This window comes from Ursus maritimus, unplaced genomic scaffold, assembly GCF_017311325.1.
Source record: "Ursus maritimus isolate PB19 unplaced genomic scaffold, ASM1731132v1 scaffold_21, whole genome shotgun sequence".
Classification (NCBI taxonomy): domain Eukaryota; kingdom Metazoa; phylum Chordata; class Mammalia; order Carnivora; family Ursidae; genus Ursus; species Ursus maritimus.
Genome location: NW_024424564.1, coordinates 54,078,018 through 54,096,843, shown reverse-complemented (window position 1 = coordinate 54,096,843; position 18,826 = coordinate 54,078,018). Strand labels below are relative to the sequence as shown.

General features: G+C 53.8%; 1 protein-coding gene across 2 annotated transcripts in view; it reads right to left on the bottom strand.

Annotated features, from left to right (window-relative positions):
* Positions 1-18,826, bottom strand: part of TBC1D22A (TBC1 domain family member 22A) — a 318,127-nt gene that overhangs the window by 210,106 nt on the left and 89,195 nt on the right. For both annotated transcript variants that reach the window (XM_040637731.1, XM_040637730.1), the window contains exons 6-7: positions 10,483-10,611; positions 6,733-6,795 (exon numbers count right to left, since the gene is read on the bottom strand). In XM_040637731.1, the coding sequence (XP_040493665.1) occupies positions 6,733-6,795; positions 10,483-10,611 (192 nt within the window). The remainder of the gene's footprint in view (positions 1-6,732; positions 6,796-10,482; positions 10,612-18,826) is intronic.

Sequence of the window (18,826 nt, the reverse complement as noted above, 5' to 3'; positions counted from 1 at the left end):
GGGGGGGCACGGCACCGAGAAACGAACGCCAACCACACGCATCGGTGGGTGACCCTGAAAACCAAATGCTGTGACAGAAGAGCACCCACAAATATATTGACAATAACCCTACTACAAAATAAAAACTAAAAAAGGTAAAAACATACATACGCATATAAACACATGATAAAACCTGACAGAAAAGCAAGAGAATAGTCAACCAAAATACAAGAGAATGGTCACTTGCTGGGAGACAGGGAAGTGTCTGGGGGGGACACAGCGGGGCCTTCTCTCTCTTCAGCTAACAGTGAGCATCTGTAGGTTGACGCTTGCTTGTCTCTCTGAATCTGGACATATACGTTATAGAGATCCTTCTGCTCTGACATGTTTTACCATAAAAACAGAGACAGAAAAGAACAGATCTATGGATAGGATTCCCAAAATACATACCAGGAGAGTTAGGGAACTGATTATATAACAAATAAGTACTTCGGGGGCTCTCACAAACGCATCCCCACCTCTGGGGGAGGGAACGGCCCAATTATGAGCCCAAATGAAGAGATGAGGAGGGAGAAGCTGCAGAGGGGGAACACTGAACACGCCCAACGCCTGCAGCTGGGAGGACCCTCCAGCATCACCTCTCCTGTGAAAGGACCCACAGAATACCCATGTGGGAGGAGTGTGTGATTTAATGTGGCATCATTCATCCACCATGCCACACACCAGGCACCACCGCAAGGACGGCGGAAGGAAGGGGCCCTGGGCCCCGTCCTCACAGAGTCTGACAAGACAAAGCCGGGAGCCCAGCCATGGCCAGAATCCCAGCAGACAGCTCAGAGATTCACAGATACGACCCAAGAGACCCCTGCCAGGCAGCCAGGAGGAAAGACGCCAGCGTGCAGGCTGCTGGCCCTCCGAGCGAGGTCTAACGGGACAGAGACTCTAAACGGGCTGCTGCAGGCAACAAAGGGGCACTGCCAGGCCTGCCGTGGCGGGACCAGGTGGAGCTGACCTGGCCAGTTCAGGCCGAGGCCTCGGGGGTCGGCCACGCAGAGCGGGCTGCTAAGGGGTCCTCCATGTGCACATGCCAGGAACCCACCTGGATGTGGCCCCAGACCGCTGGTGGCCAGAGCCAACTCCAGAGCCTCCAGAAGCGGTCTTCCTCCGGCTACTACTGGCCCAGCTGTGGCAGGGCACACGCGGCTCCGAGCAAGGGCACAGCAAGTGCACGACCGCAGGCAGGAGCCCACTCCGAACGTCTCCGTGCTGCACTGCTGTGTGCCTCCTAGAAGATGCCCACCCTTCAGGGCCGTGGAAAACTCATCACCCTCATTCTAAAAACTGCACATAAATAATGTGGCTTAAAAAGCCTGCATGTTTCATTATCCTGTGTGTCTGCTGAAATGTAATGAGACATCACTTCTGCATGGCTAATTGGAAAAAGCATCTTATTTCCCTAATTTGTGAAACTGCTCTAAGAAGCAGATAACCAGAGGGCAGATAATGTAATAACCACGGAGGCGAAGTCACTCGGTAGATGATGAACTTCTCAGGACAAAAGGCCCAGCAGCGATATTTCAATATGGTTCTTCTAATAAACTTGCCGCACCCACCATAGCAGCCATAGGGCCACCGGTCAGAATTCGTATTTTTTAATGTAACAGATCTAATTTGTTCAACACTGGACAGAAGATTAAAAAAAAAAAAAAAAAGGAGCCAAAAAGTTTTGAATTTTACTTTCAAATAACAACGCTGGATAAAAACATTAATTATCAATTTCAACGCACTCTCCTAAATCCCACGAGGTTCCAGGAGATGCTCGGGCACCCAGGACACAGCCAGGGCCCCAGCCCCGCTCTTGGGGAGCAGACAAACAGGTAGGGTGAGTCACGTCATAAACAAGAAGTCAGACACAATCCCACAGGAGGCATCATAAGAGCGTCGTCAGGNNCAGCACCTCGGACAAGACAACCTCCCAGTAAGATCTGAAGGCCCAGAGGGAACCAGACACTCATGTCACAGGTAAGAGAAAGAAGAATCCGGTCAGCTGTTCACTGGACAGGTAGCTGTGAGCCGAGGCTGGAGCTAGAAGGTCTGCGGTCCTCCTGGGACCCATTCGCCCTCGGGGAGGGGCGGTGACCTCCCGACAAAGGTCGCTGGCTCCAGCTCTCCTTCTGCTTTCTGGCGGGGAGCAGCTGCACGATGGCCGTCCGGCCCTACGCCATCCACTGCTCCTTTCAAAACCTTCCTATCAGCACTTCAACAAGTCCAGAGGCCTCCAAATCCAGCTGAGCTTCTATAAAACAGGGATTTCCAGGCTGAACTAGCCCAGGGAACAGGCAAGCGAAAGGTCTGAAAAGCAATTACAGAGCGAGCAAAAATGGAACAGACAGGTCATCAAAGAAGACCTCCACATGGCAAATCAGCATAGGCCAAGATGCTCAACACCATCCGTCACCAGGGAGCTGCAAACTGTGACCCACAAGACAGCATTACACACCCACTGAAAACTGGCCAAAACTGAAAAGGCTGGTAATACCAAGGACTGACAAGGATGTGGGGCAAGAACTCTCACTCCCCGCTGGGGGGATGCAGGCCGGGACCCTCGCGCCCGCTGGTGGGAGGCAGGCCGGGACCCTCGCGCCCGCTGGGGGGAGGCAGGCCGGGACCCTGGCGCCCGCTGGGGGGAGGCAGGCCTGGACCCTTGCGCCCGCTGGGGGGATGCAGGCCTGGACCCTTGCGCCCACTGGGGGGATGCAGGCCGGGACTCTCGCACCCGCTGGGGGGAGGCAGGCCAGGACAGCCACTGTGGAAACTAGTCTGTCAGCTTCTCATGAAACATGTACACATACACTCCCACACAACCACCCTTCGGCCAGGTACTCAGCACAGAGGGACACAGGTGCCCTCACTGGCACCCTACAAGAAGGTTTGCAGCAAATCTGCGATGACCCACACTTGGAAAGAGCCTGAGTACCCATCGAGTACTGGCCAGTGGGTAACCACACTGAGGAACACACCCAGACAACAGAGTCCCACTTAGCAGCAACACGTGACGACGCAGACGCGTGTCTGAGCACGAAGAGAAGCCACTCACGGAAGGCTGCCATTCGTAGGATTCCCTTCGTAGGAAATTCTTAAAAAGCAAAACTCTAGAGACAGAACGCGGATCAGTACTTCACAGGGGCACAGTGGGGTGGGAGGCGGACAGCAAAGGGAACTTTTCAGGGTGATGGAAATGTTCTAGATCATGATTCGGGTAGTTGCCATACTCCTACCTACAGGTATCAAAACTAATCTAACTGTATACCTAAAATGGGTGAATTTTATTGTACGTCCAGCCACGGGAGGAAGAGGACAGGGCAGAGGGAGAACAAGCAGAGCAGAACTGGGTCTCGCCTACTGAATGAATAAGGGAGTGTGTGGATGGATGGGGGGAAACGCCAAAACCCTTCTTCCCAAGCAGTCAGAAGCCCCAGACTTCAGGAAGGCACACAGACCAAGCACAATCGGAGTTACACTTTCCCGGTTCCATACACCGAGGACAGCGTGACTCAGCTCTGGCCATGGGGTGTGAGAAGAACTGCAAGCAACTTCTACAAAACAGCTGGAAAGGGAGGGGCATGTCCTTCTCTGCGTGTCTTCTCCTTCCTGCTGCTTGAAGACAAATGGGATGCAGAGAGCTCGACAGAGTAGCCAGCGGGGGCCACGAGGGGGAAGCCAAGCACAGAGGAGCAGCCGCCTCATGGCCAGCGAGGTCATGCCTGAGACAGGAACACCCTTCTGTGCGTTCAGGCCACTGACTGTTGCAGCAACCCCTAGGCCGAGCCTCCCCAATACCAGGAACTAGACCCGGGTTTGCCTACTGCCGATCACAAGACCATACTTCTCCTCAAGCCCCTTGCTCATCCCTTCACTCCCCACGCACCCAGAGCTGGGCCCAAATGGCCCTCTCCTCTGCGCGGCAGCCCGCCTACACCCCACGGCCTCCTGGGGAGCCCAGCAGCCCCTCGGGTGGCACTGCCCTGCTGAGCGGGGGCCTGGGCAGGGTCTGAAGCTCCAGGGGACGCACGCTGAATGCAGAGCGAGAAATCGCTTAACAGAGAGAGAGCGGCTGCCAGGGAAAAGGTGCCTCAAAGCAGTGGGACCCGGGTCCCAGGACGTCCCAGACAAGCAGACCAATCAGCACCCACTACGGTGACTACATCCCGGCTCCGGAACCAAGAGCCTGTGAGCTCTGCTCTACAAGGAAGGTGTCGAGTGTCGGGAAAAACAGAAAAACAAAATAAACCAAAAGTCTGTGGCCGACTCCATCTTCCATTAAAAAAAATAATAATAAGGGGCGCCTGGGTGGCACAGCGGTTAATCGTCTGCCTTCGGCTCAGGGCGTGATCCCGGCGTTCCAGGATTAATAATAATAATAATAATAATAATAATAATAATAATAATAATAATAAATAAAATCTTTAAAAATAATAATAATAATAATAATAATAATAATAATAAAAAAGAGGTAACAATATGTTATCTTTGTTTTCCAGATACGGTAAGTACAACTTGCTGAAAAAGACAATCAGGAAGAAGTGTCTCAAAATGACTATTTATGTGGAAGGCTAATTTTCTCCTTTTGTGTTCTATAATCTAGAAGCACTTTTGCTTTCATAATCCAGGATTTTTGTTCAACAAACTTACCAAACATACAAGCAACAGCAAAGTTTAAAAGTGCATTTACGGAAGCAATAGAGATGCAAAAGCAAATATCTCGAGCAGTAAAAAATTCCATTTTAAAGAGATACTGTTTATAAGAGCAACAAAAAATATGGTAAGAATGAATCTAATAAAACACACACAAGGGGCGCCTGGGTGGCACAGCGGTTAAGCATCTGCCTTCGGCTCAGGGCGTGATCCCGGTGTTATGGGATCGAGCCCCACATCAGGCTCCTCCGCTATGAGCCTGCTTCTTCCTCTCCCACTCCCCCTGCTTGTGTTCCCTCTCTCGCTGGCACACACAAGCCCTTCCATGGAGCACATTCCAAAACTATACTGACATGGCCTAGAACACAGAGAATCCGCATGTTCGTGACAACGGAGACTGGGTTTCATGAACACGTCCATCCTCGCAAACTGGTCTCCGGACTCCGTGCAGCTCCCGCCACACAACCAGCAGACAGTAAACACCAACGGGGCACACGGAAGCCGGGCCGTCTGACTGTGAGGCTCAGATGGGTGTGCACGGGCCAGAGGCCTAGCGGGGAAAGGGGGGGCGCAGAGACACCCAGGACGCAACCGAACTCACTGGCAGGTGTGGTGTTGTGGGAAGACACCTTGAATTCTGGACAAAACAGAGACCACAGAAACACGTGTGCACATGTGAGAAGGACGAACAACAGAAGGGAGGCTGCAAACGTGGGCAGACAAGGTGGCAACCAGGCCCGACGGGTCCCTTTATGGGCTGATAGTTCACTGGATCCCTACCTCACATCGCGCACCTCACCTCTTGCACAGCGGGCAATGACAGACGCATGGAACGCACAGGTATGGAGGGCAAACGTTAAAACTTTCATGTGAGACCATGGGAGAGGCACTGTGTGAAATATAGAGAGATTTCTTAAGAAAAGCACATGAGCACTAACCATAAAGAAAGAAAGAAGAGACAGAGAAGTTCGACCACATGGAAATGAGGAACTTCTGGTCATCAATGGCCACCAAGAAGGAAGTGAAGAGTGGCCACAGTGTGGAAGAGGACACACGTGACACTCAAACTGACAAAGATTTAGAATCCCTAACACATAAAGATCAGCAGCCAATAAAAAATTAGATCAACAACCCAAAAGAAAAATGGGCAAAAGACAGAAGCAAGCATCTCGCAGAAGAGGAAACCCAGGAGCCCATAAATCTAGGAAGAGGTGCTCGTCGCCACCAGGAAGAAGAGACACGCAGACGAAGGCCACAATAAGAATGCCCGTGGGAAGTCCTGGCAGGACGCGGAGCACGGGACTCACCCTGCAGGCGAGCATGTGAGGAGTGCAGCGCACCTGGGACAGGTTCGACAAGCCTACACCCCTGCACACAACCGTATCACGTCTTTGGCAATGCCCCAGAGAAACTCCTGCCTGTGGGCACCTGCGAGAATGTGCCTGAAGGTCCCGATCACAGAACGTGAGACACCACCCAAATGTCTGGCAACGAGAAAAAGGCCGCAGAAGTTTTTAAATATTTAAATGATGGACTACTCTACAACTGGACACACAGATCAGCTGAACCTGAGACACTAATGTGGAGGAAGAACACAAGCTGCGGAGGGACGAGGCTACCGGAGGAAGGACGCGGCCCCCACTGCTTCCTGGATGCGGACTGGCCACCACACCACACCACACGTGCGGAGGTCGTGGGGAATCACAGAGTCAAGAGGCTGGTCATGTCCTGGGGGCCTCTCGAGTGCAAGGTGAGAACCGGGAGTCTCTCCAACACGATGGGTCCAACGTGAGTGGGGTTCTCGGCCCTCAGTGGGGGTGGACACGAGTGTACGCTCAGCTACACACACCCGTACCTTCTATATGCGTCGATATTACACACAAAGTATTTTCAAAACAATCAGCGATTCCTGTCCATGACTATGTTCACAAGGGCTACCCCCAAACCTGTGGTGGATAAGCACCCTAACTGCACCAACCATCTCGCTAGTTCATGGGGCCCCGCCACCCCGACAGAGGGAAATACCCTGCACAGGCATTTCACGATCCCGGCTCTTACCTCTGTCACTTTGGGTTGAAGTATTAATGCTTCTGGACTCATTCGAGGGATGTCTATGTGAATCTGGAGATGCAGGAGAAAGATGTATTATTTTACAAGGTGACGAATGGCATTATAAGCATGTGACTGAAACAACAATCCTTAACGACAGCCATGAATTTACTCTGGACTCTAACCCGCTCCCGCTCTGAAAACACAAATTCCTTCTGTCACCGAGCTTGGCTCCAGAGGACATGGCAGGTTCTTCCTGAACGGGGCTCCCCCAGGCCCTGCGTGGAGGCTTGCCTGACCCTTCCCAACCAAGCAGTGCCTGCTGCGTGACGAGGGAGAGAGCGGCCCTCGGCTCTTCAGCAACATAATCCATAGCAATTAGTGAACATTGATCTCCAGCCTCTGACACGGGCAGCAATTCAGGGGCATCGACTGCGCACAAGTTCTCGGCTGTGACAGCTTCTTCCCGGCACCCAGGCCACATTCTTCTACTTCGCAGAGTCCGTGGGGATCCAGGGCACTTCTCAAAGGAAGCACCTGAAAACCTCTGCTGACCCCCACTTGGCCACCGCCTGATGTGAGTTACCACGAAGTCCCCCACGCTGCACAGGAAAGCACCCACACGTTCAAGCAGCAACCAAGTAAGAACATTCAGGGCTTGAGCTGGCATCACGGGCTGGCTCCCGACATCCCACACGAATATCCCCCAAGGACCAACATGGTGACCATCCCCATCACCCAGGGAAAGGTCCAAGGAGGCTAAAGGAAGGTGCGCACATTTTAATGCCAAGAGGGAGTCTACGGTTCAGGTCCATCCCCCCGTCTTCAGACGTGACCACGAGGATCCTACTATCCACAGGACCACAACAGTGTCCTCACACATCACGGAGGCCCCGGGGCTTGGTGTCCTTGTCTAGAAGGTGTCTGCCATACCTCAAAGGGCTACCGGTGAAGAGCACACAAGGTGGATCAAGAGCCTAGGGAGCCCCGGCAACCGCGCCATTCAGAGGCATGGGGGCTGCTTCCCCACTAACGGGCTCCGGCCTGGGGCTCTTCCCTCAGGGGGGAACCTGGAAACCAGCAGCCCCTCGGCAGCACCCAGCCAGGGCATAGACCCGGGAGGGAGCCGGGGGCCACTGGACTCAGCGTTCGGGGAGCATGGACCATGGGCAGCAATGAAGGAAGGGGAAAGGAAAGTGACAGGTAAGGAGCCGGACGAGAGCAACATGGGAATCGATCAGCCCCAAGCCCTCCGAGCAACACGGGGAGGAACCAAGGAAACAGAGACGTGCGTGCAACAGGCTACGCGAAGGAGGCTGCGGGGAGTGGTGCTGGGAGGGAGGGGCATACTGTCCAGACTGGGGGCCAGAGGACTCTAGCCTGCACCAGGCTGTCCTCGAGCGCCACCCTCAGAACCCTGCCCCCGTGCCATCACACTCAGGCACGTCTGTCCCCTCCTACAGAAGAGCTGCCTGTCACGTGCCTGCTGAGTGGCAAGGACAGCAAGCACCATACCTCCACCGCTGTCGTCTGTGCCAATGGGAGGAGGAGGTCCAACCTGAGAGGGGGCGCTACAGGAGGGTGGACACGGGGGGCTCTCTGTGCCCCCCATGTCTAGGACAGAGGTGTAGGGGAGGCCATGACGGTCTGCAGAACTCCCGGAGTAGGGAGACACACCGGGTGAATCTCGAATCTGACCAACTCTGTGTGCTCTGGGCATGACGTCTTCCATCAGACACCTGAGCACATGAACAGAGGACACAGAGGGATGTGAAAGCAGGCCGCGGCCCCGCGCTCCTGCCGCCTCCCCGCCGTGTGGGAGGGCGGGACAACCCCCAGCAGTGGGCAGCAGGGAGACAGGAGCCTGCCCGAGCCCCAGACCAGACCAGGCTCTGCCTGGACAAACAGCGCGTCTGAGACAGAAGCAGCAAAGACAGCACGGGGTCCACCTCCAGGAGGCGGCTCTGCAAGGCCAGCGGGCCAACCAAACTGCCACGGGCTACGCTGTTCTCAGCTATATTAATGCCGAAACATTTGCGGAATTCACAGTAATATGGAAGCTTTTTATTACCTATCACGGTAACTGAATAAAGATGCATGTAACCCGTTTTTAATTAACTTTCCCTTACGAAATTCATAATAGAATACAGCTTGGTAAATCTTATAGATAGATGCCGGTGTCATCCTTTGGAAGTCTTTTTCTTGAATGAAAATTCATGAGAAACATATTCAAAACAATACCAAGTTGGCCCATTCCCTAAAATTAGTGAAGTGGAAAGAAAAACCAGGTAGCCTGCTACTTCCCTAACCAAATCCGAATGCAACCTCTCTCAAATCAGTTTCTTATGCCCCGGAGCCGCTCGGGAGAGGCTAAGGATGGGCCCAATGGAGAGGGGCCCGAGGCAGACGGGCCCCACCCCGGGAGGCAACACAAGCGGGTTCCTGCCCTCTTCCTGGTCCTCGCTCCTAAGCATGACAATCCTTCTCCCAAGCTCCACCGTACCCCATCCATGAGGAAGTATTCCCCCAGAATCCATTAACCTTATAGAACGTCTGGTTACCAGTCAGAGGGAAGGCCTGTCTTTGGAGCTTTCTAACAGATCTACACCAAAATGACAGCGAGATGTGGACTGCCCACTTCTGAGGCAGAAAAATTTGGCAAGGCTCCTTCACCTAGAAGAAGGATTTCCAAAAGGAAATACTCGGTACTGACATGTCTCAGGAAAGTCAGAAGTCAATTTCAGAAACAGGACGCAGAGCTAGCAGTTAAGAACTACCTTTTTGTTTAAGTGGAGCACAAAAATAAACAAGGGAATGGATGAACGTAGCACAAACCATTCTGAATTCTCACATATTACAAAGACAGTGAGAATTACAAAGCCCTCAAAGAGCTATTCTAATAGCAAATTCTGAATGTACTGTGAACTGTAAATCAATTGTAAGTACTTTTCCCATTATACACACCGTCTGTCAATGGACTGTTCAAGAAGCCATAATTATACCCATTTGGTACTAAACTAAACAGCAGAAACGATTAAGTGGCCACACGTGTTGCTATGGACTGAACTGTGTACCCCCGAATCCAGCTGACGGGCACAGCTGTCGTCCATCTAAATCCCATCCCTCAGTGCCCCAGGGGGCCCAGCGCCCACAAAGCCCACAGAGACTCTCCTCTGGTCGACCCAGGCAAATGCCTGCTCCCGAGCCTTTAGGCCAGATGGCGGCTCACTGAGCCAAGAAGAGCCCCCCGCTCCTGAGCCAGGTCTTGGGGTCCTGGCAAGGGATCGTGGGCATCCGTTTTGTAACTCCAATTAAAAACACCCTTTTCGGGGCGCCTGGGTGGCGCAGTCGTTAAAGCGTCTGCCTTCGGCTCAGGGCGTGATCCCGGCGTTCCGGGATTGAGCCCCACATCAGGCTCCTCCGCTGGGAGCCTGCTTCTTCCTCTCCCACTCCCCCTGCTGTGTTCCCTCTCTCGCTGGCTGTCTCTCTGTCACATAAATAAATAAAAATAAAAATAAAAATAAAAATAAATAAAAACAACCTGTTCACTTTTGTAGAAGGAGCCAGAGATAAGCATACTTTTATTATGGTTATACTAATACTACTATTAGAGGCATACCGTTATTCATTCTCAAGTTTATTTATTAGAAAACGCTAATCTGTGACCCAATTCGGGACACGCTAGAGAGAACACTCCCCCCTACCAACCATCACCGTTAAAGTCCTTCACACAGCATGAAACATGGGAGAGGAGCCCACCTGCCTGTAGGTGTCCTGGTGAACGTCATCATTCCGAGAGTCGTAATAGTGCTCAATAAAAGCAAAATATTCTTTCTGTTTTCTCTGGAGAGTGGCTGGTCTTCGATCCACATTGGCAGGAAGGTAACCCTGGGTGAGAAAAAGAACAAAAACAAAAAGTGTGTATAGTTAATGCTGATTCACCAAGCTGAAATGGCATTCTGAAACTGGACATGGGAGGGCATAAATGAGTTGTAAAAACAGAAACAGACATCAAGGAAATCCGCTGGCTGGCCCCTAAGGCTCGGACACACGCAGCCTTCACCGGGCCAGCCACACCGGACTCACGGCCATAGCGTGGGAGTCAGACCGGAGCCTCCGAGCAGGCTGGTCCTCGTGCTCTTCTAAAGCAGCACTGAGACGAGATCCTGGCTCTAAGTGCCTCGTGTGCCTCAAAGGATTGAGAAGTCTGCACGGTCGTAGGACAACAGAACATGTGTGTGCGTGTGCATGCTCACACATACACACGACATAGACAGAGGCCTGTACGCACACGTGTGTACGTAATACACATACACATGCACAGACGGTCGCCTATGCAAATGTTCTCCTCTCTCCAGAGACCCCTGGGTGCCTGGCGGTTGCAGCCCCAGTACATAAAGAGAACTCAAACCCAGAAGCACCAGGCAGCTCCGGGTGGTCATGAAGAGCCCAGACTCATGGCCACACTGCCTGGTGTTTTAGATGCTTTTTATTTCTTTGTTTCTCCTTTTTAAATCAACATTATTGACCTATCACATATAAAATGTGCCTCTTTTAAGTAAACAGTTACGTGACCCTGGACAAGGGTACACAGCTGTGTAATTACTACCCCAATGAAGCGACAGAGCATTTCTATCACCCCAAAACCGTCCCTGTGCCCGCAGCCGTCCACCCTGCACTCTCAACCGGAGACCCTGGGGAGCTGCTCACCCCCTCCCCAGGGAGCACTGAGGTCTGGCCTAGAACTTCACGCACATGGAATCACCTGGGGGCCCACGCTTTGTTTTCACTCAGCCTACGGTCTTTGTGACTCATCCAGACTGAAGCGTGAGCCAGCTGACTTCCTTGGCTTACGAGCAGTATTCCACAGTACAGATGGGGCAGTTAGCGGGCCGTGCTGGTTTGGGGCTATTATGAATAAGGCTTCTGATAAATACTCTTGTGCGATTTTTATGGCTACACACTTTGATTTCTCATGGTTCCACACCTGGGAGTGGACTTCCTGGCTCACCGTGCAGGTGATGTTTCGCTTCCTAAGAAACTACCAGACGGGGCGCCTGGGTGGCACAGTCATTAAGCATCTGCCTTTGGATCAGGGCATGATCCCGGCATTCTGGGATCAAGCCCCACATCAGGCTCCTCTGCTGGAAGCCTGCTTCTTCCTCTCCCACTCCCCCTGCTTGTGCTCCCTCTCTCGCTGGTTGTCTCTGTCAAATAAATAAATAAAATCTTTAAAAAAGAAAGAAAGAAAAGAAAAAAAAAGAAAGAAAGAAAGAAAGAAAGAAAGAAAGAAAGAAAGAAAGAAAGAAAGAAAGAAAGATTCTCTCCTTGCTTCCTCCCCAGATGTTTTAAAGCTTGACCCAGCTACCTCCTGCTCGTCCCTCAAGCGTCTCTCCGATGGTCCTTCTCCAGGAGGCCTGGCCTGACACCCGAGGCGGGGCTGGCCACACAGCGCTCCAGCAGCACCCGGCGAGAGACTCCCTCAGAGCCAGCCCCTCACTGTGCCAGCCACGGGGCAGTCAAATTTTTATTAAGTGAATTCATGTACGAGCAAGTGAGGGAATGGATGAACAAATATATCCTATATGGTACTTTCTCCCTTTTAAAATCCTCCCACATCTGGGGCGCCTGGGTGGCTTAGTCAGTTGAGCAGCTGACTCTTGATTTCACCTCGGGCCATGATCTCAGGGTCCTGGGATCGAGCCTCGCGTCGGGCTCTGTACTCAGCAGGGAGTCTGCTTGAGATCCTCTCTCTCCCTCTTCCTGTGCCCATCCCGCTCGTGTACACATGCTGTCTCTCTCTCTCTCTCCCCTCCCCCTCTAGTAAGTAAGCCTTTTAATAATGATACTAATAAAAGCAGACGTGCAGAGACCGGAGCTGTGGCAGCCACCCTGTGACCACACAGGAGAACCACAGGCTGCAGGTACACCGTGAAGACCCGAGCAGAAGGAGCACTGGGCTAAGAGAGGCACCGGCCTTGACGATGACATGGGCCTGAATCCAGCCACAGCTTTTCAGTTGTGTGAGTGCCTCTGTTCCCTTTCTTTTCTGAAGGCATTTCCATGTGCATCTACTGTTATCAATTACACTCTCGCACACATTTAACACACTCGGGTCACGCCAGTTAAGCAGCTTCTTAATAAACACACTGAAACAGAACGTGTGTGTGCACACACTCACCCAAAATGTGCAGAATTATCACACACTGACCCCACCTCGAGGCCTCCTGGGAGCCTCCCAATCACTGTCCTTCACCAGCTCCCTGTGTCTAGATCCCTGACTGCTAACACCGGGGTAAACTATGCCTATTTCTGAACTTTATATAAATGGAATCATTTTTTTCTGTCTGGCTGCTTAAACTCAACATTACATTTGAAAAAGTCGTTTATTTTTGTAGCATGTTAGAAGTAGCTTTGCGTGCTCCCGTGTACAAAAGCCGTTCTACCGTTAACAGACGTTTGGGCTGCTACTTTTCTCCGTTATGAACACTCCTGCTCCTGTCCTTCATGACACGTGATCCGCATCTCGGTAGGTATGTACCGAGGAGGAGGACCCCTGGCTGAGCCTCCCTTTCACAGACCCTCCCACAGAATCTTCCAGAGTGATTACGCTCCCACGGGAAGTGCACGCAAGCACCCACGGCTCCACATCCTTGCCAACACTTGGTGCCATCGATCTTCATCTCGGCCGTCCCAGCGGGCCTGGGAGGCCTCTGTTGGAAGGTGGCTTTCATCTGCATTTCCCAGAAGACCGACAGGTGCCGCTGCGTGTCCTCATCTGTGAAATGCATGTACAAGTGTAGCCCCATTTTCTAGGAGGTCACCTCCCTTGCCCGTGCTCACCTGTAGGCATCTATTATATCGTCTGCATGTGAGCCCTCTGCGCGTGTCTCCTCCTCCCCCCTTGCCTTGCCTTTTCTCCCCACTAATGATGTCCTCTGATGAAGACAAGTTCCTAACTTTAATAGAGACCCTTTTATTAATCATTAATGATTAGGCTTTCTCATTCCTTTGCAAGAAAATTTCCTTCAACCAACATTCCGTGCCTACACATTTCACCTTGAAACCATGCCCGGATCCGCACTGTGGTTAAGCAGAGTTCTCCTGTGGGGCCAGCACCCCCGCCAAGCACCATCCCCAATACGCCGGTGCGTCACCCCACACGGGGCGCTCTTTCTGCCCCTGCTGGGGGGCCCACCATTCCACGCACTGGCGAGACCTGAGGGAGGACATTGCTTCATCACGTCAGAGACACCTACAGAGATCATCCGCCCAGACCCACCAGGATGCGCCACACCCTTCTGACCTTACCGCTACTTCCAGTCCCCGTCATCTGCTGGAGAAGTTGCCACAGCCACAGGCCGAGGAGCCAGGCTGCTGAGCGGGCAGTGAGCTACACCAGCACTGCCCTTGATCCTGCTCAGCGGGCCCGCGGACGCCATTCCACTTAGAGAAGAGGAAAAGGCTCAGGAGTTTCGTGAGTGAGCCCAGGGTTAAGGGGCCCGAGGGCACGCTGCAGCCAGGGCCTAGGCCCAGCGCCTCCACAGCCCCTTACCTGAGCCTTCCGGCCCTCTTCAGGGGCACCTGTCTCGAGTCCCTGCCCTGTGGAGTCAGCTACACACACACACACACACACACGCACCCTTCACTGAGCTCCGCACATCCTGGGCCCGCAGGCCCTCGGACTCTCGCACGCTGGGCTCAGCACCAGGAGGCAGAGATGTGGAGCACAGCCTGACCCTGAGCTCTGAAAGCTGCCAAGGCTTCTAATGATGCCCCTGCCCAGGGGCGGACGCCCTCCCTGCACGGCCGCCAGCCCCTCGGGCTCCCGAGTTCAGGGCATCTCTCTGAACTCCCATTTTCTGGGCCGGGACCCCCACCTCCACACAGGGCTCAGATGCAGGCTGCTCGGCGCTAGCCAGCGAGCTGGGCAGCTGTGACAGAGCCGCGAGCCCCCGGGCCGCAGAGGCCAAGCGGCCCCGACCTCGGCAGCAGGGCTGGCCTCTGATCTCCTCCAGTCTGTGCGCGAGGGCCCGCGGCAGCCGCGCCACAGCAGGGCCGTCTTCTAAGCGCCGCCCCCGCCCCGGTGGCGTCGGAGCGGACTACGTGTTGCCTCGGCTTGTGCGCATCATCGTGGGAGCTCAGCTCCCTGCAATGCAACCCACGGGCACACATCCTGCAATCAATGAATGTCTCCTCCAAGAACGCAGCAGCCCGGAGCGCACGTCCCCCAGACACCTGCACTCCCTCCTCCGAGTCACCACTCTGACCTGGGCAATCTCTCCCGCTCCAGGTGCTTCTCAGATCTGGTCAGATGCAGGGACTCGGCCCACCCTGCCTCCGCCCACTAGACCTGGAGCTCCGAGCTCCGGCAGGGCAGGAGTTCTTGCCCCGTGCTCACAGCACTCTCCGCCCCCGCGAGGCACACCACAGATCCTCAGGGCAGACTTGCCGAATGAGTGAATAATGCTGTGCAGTGCAGCGGGACCACCATCCCCCAGGAGGGCCCCAGCCCTGGGGGGCCAGGAAGGACGATGTCTGCGCTACCGCATGACAAATAAGCATCAGCACACGGCTCTGGGTGGGCTCTGGATTGGTTTGGAGTTGGCCCTGGTGCTGGAGAACACAGCAGTGCAGAGGGAGAAACAGGCACCCGAGAAAGGTCACACGCCTGTGTTGAGCCCACCGGGCAGCCTGTCTAGGCTGTCGCTCAGCAAGGCCAGAGCACGTGGCAGGTGAGGGGAGCAACCGCTGGGGGGCCCTGTGTGCCAGGTCAGGGCCGGCCTTCCATCCAGGGTGGTGGGACAACGAGGGGTATGAGCCAGGGAATGGTGTGAGCAGCCTTCCATCCTTTACACACAGTGCCACCACAGGCTTCTTAGTGACCGTGACCAAGGACTCACACCTTCTCTCTATTCCCGGATTTTAACCTCACTTATTAAAAGAGAAATTCGAAAAGGCCAGGATGTCATGACGGGAACAGAGGCAATAAAAAGGTCCCACACACACACTCCTGACACTCCCATCCCTAAAGGAAAACACACATGTGCAAGTTGGGGCCTTCAGATAATTAAGCCAGACTGGAAATTATGCAAACGAAACATATTCAAGTATGCAATGAATTTTAAATGACAGAACTACAGAAAACTTAATTGCCATATTAGCATGCTATAAAAACACTAATCATAAATGTAAAACAATAATACCTGCATATACTTATATCGAAATTGTCCCTGTGACACACGCATCCAGTGGCTCCCTCCCACGGGATCACATGCGAACCTACTTTGACACGCTGCAAGAAAAAATAGTGACGCCAGCACCTCACTGATCACTCTTCACCATTCTGCTCACCAGCATAAATGTTGCATGTTTAATTAGTTTTTGTTCGATGTTTCTGAAATAGTTTTTAAAAAGGAGCCAAAAATACGACTTTCTACAGTGCTAATTTTTAAAAAGTTACTGCCGTGCTTGCATGGAATTGAAACGTTAAATCGCGTTAATGGTGGTTGAACGATACGTCCTAGACTAGAGTACATGTCAGCCCTCCGTAAACGACAGGAGCCAAGTTTCCCATCTCTCTTCATTAAAGGAGCATTTCCTACTCATCCATTAAGAGGAGTGCTGTTCTACAGACCGCAGGGATCACGTTAATGACAAACTGTGAAGGGATTGGGGGAAAAGTCCTTAGTTGGCCAGGTCTTGAAGAAGATTCATATTCAAGTGCAGCTTTAGTTGTCTTTATCAACCGGACAAATGACAGATTCTCCTTGGTCGTGGGTTCAGGGTCCCGGCAGCGAAGGGCTGGGCCAAGCCACCCCACGCCACCCGCTCGGCTGAGCCTCCGGGACAGTAAGCTCTCGGTCAAGCCCGACAGCTCAGCCCAGGCAGACTGCCTTCAGTGGGCCCTGTCTCCCGGCTGGTCCGTGGGTGCCCTGCCCTGTCCCAGGTAGAAGCACACGTCCTAGAACAGCTATGTCTCCAGCCCTGGGCACACATGAGAATCCCTGGGAACCCCAGAGATCAGTAGTTCCCCAGCTCCCCAGGTACCACTAACGTGCACCCAGAATGAAAAAACCACAGGTCAAGAGGGCAGCCCACAGCCCAAAGCCACCATGTCCTTGCTGCCCCTGCCCCCACCGACACCCAGCCTGGGGCACGCTGCAATTGGTACAAACCCTGATGCCTCAGTCTACCCCAAGGCTCCAATCTGCTTTGTGGGACCAGACACCAAGATCTGCAAAAGCTTCCCAGGAGAGCAGAATGGGAAGCCTCAGATTCAGAGAGTGACTGAGAGGTGGCCTTAACTTGGGGGACCCTTCTCCATACCCCCAGGACCCTGAAGTGCCTGCTGGGTTTTCTCCCCACCATTTTCTAAGACTCTTTTGTGACCTAGCACTTGCTAAGGGCCTGGTGGCCGAGGGCAGATGCGTGGGGAACACTCGCCGCATCAGAAGTAAATGATTAACTTCCTTCACTGTGCTCCCCAAATCTTCTGTTACAGTAACCAGGAGAGAAGATGTCTCATGAAGGAACTCCTGGGTCAGCGGTTAGGGGATAGGAGATGATGGTACCCACCATTCTGACCTCCTTACCCCTATCTATGCCCATGTTTCACCCCTCAACCTGGTGGGTTCCCTGTCTGTCCCTCGATGCCTAGAGCCCATCCTTACCCCCAGGGCACACAGCACCACGCAGAATGACCGTGCACGGGCCTGTCTCCTCGGGCTGTCTGGAGCACTTGAAGGCTAGGATGACATACTGCTCGCCAGCACGGGCCCAGAGCATGGCGAAGGCATGAGGAGCGCATGACCCCTGAATGATGAGTGAGTAGGCCACCAACGAACCACCCAGTTTCCTACTCCAGCAGCCTGAGTCCCACCCACCTGCCCCTGCAGCCTCGAGCCCCTCCTCCCCTGCCCAGTTTCCCCTGTCCTGGCTGTCCGCCCCCTCCTTCCGACAGGCACCCGGGGTAGCACAGCACACTCTTCCTCCTGGTGCCAGACTCTGGTCGCCATGCCGACCTATCCACTCCTGCAACTCTGCATTCAGAGATCACCGCTTCTGCAGGGATCCCGCGCACGTGCACAGCCTGGCACTCAACAGATGCAAAAAGGCACAGGAAGAGACAATGGGGTGAGCAGTGCCCCGGGGACCCAGACTCTTGAGAGAACGGGTTCCTTCCCGTGTGGTGAAACCCCCGTCTGTCCTGGGGGAGACAGAGGAAGGCAGGGACCCCTCTCTTTCTGCAGGCCGCATGGGATACAGCCTCCCTTCTTACCTCCCAGCACCAAACACAGTGCCAGATACAGAAAGTGCTGGAGAAATCCTGATCAGATGAATGAAGGCACCAACCAAAAGACCTTTCAAAAGGTTCCCAGCTTTCCGGCTCCAAAAACAGCTTCCTCATACCTCATGAAAGTCCTTCACATCCTGGCCTGCTCCTAGTCCCCAGCTATCCCTGGTTCCCCAGCCCCTCCCTAATCCAAGCAGTCCGCCTGCCATTCCTAGGGAGCCAACTCACCCTGGCTCCTGCTCGCCCAACCCCAGCGGCATTCCCCAGGCCGTACGCCCTCCCCATCTCCCCGACCCAAGGACAGTGACACATCCTTCAAGATGCTCCAGAAGCACCCACCTTCACCAAGAAGCCTGGCCTGCCATCCACAGGAGTTTGCACTGCCCTGGAACCACCCCTCCCTTTCTTGGTGCCCCTCCCCCCGCCACTTTGGAAAGACAGCATTTGCTCACTGACCCCAACACTTCTTTTAACTCAGCCATCAACCCAAGCCTAACGAGGTCCAGAACGGCCAAGTTCATCTCTGTCCTTCCCAGTCCCCAGCCTCCCACCCTGCAGCACCTGCAGACGCCGGGGAGGGGAAGCCCCGCCTCAGTACACACGCCCCTGCTCTGCGGCTGCCCTTCCCTCGCCTGCGTCCCGGGCAGCCCACCATGTGTGATCCCTGAGCATGCGGCAGCCCTGACCTGACCCAGCCCCTGCTAACGGGGAGGACGAGGATCTGATTCATCTCTGTCTCTGGGCAAGGGGCCCCTGCGGTCAGTTAATGGGTTACACGAATACATGTGCGTGAAATGCCCGCATGCT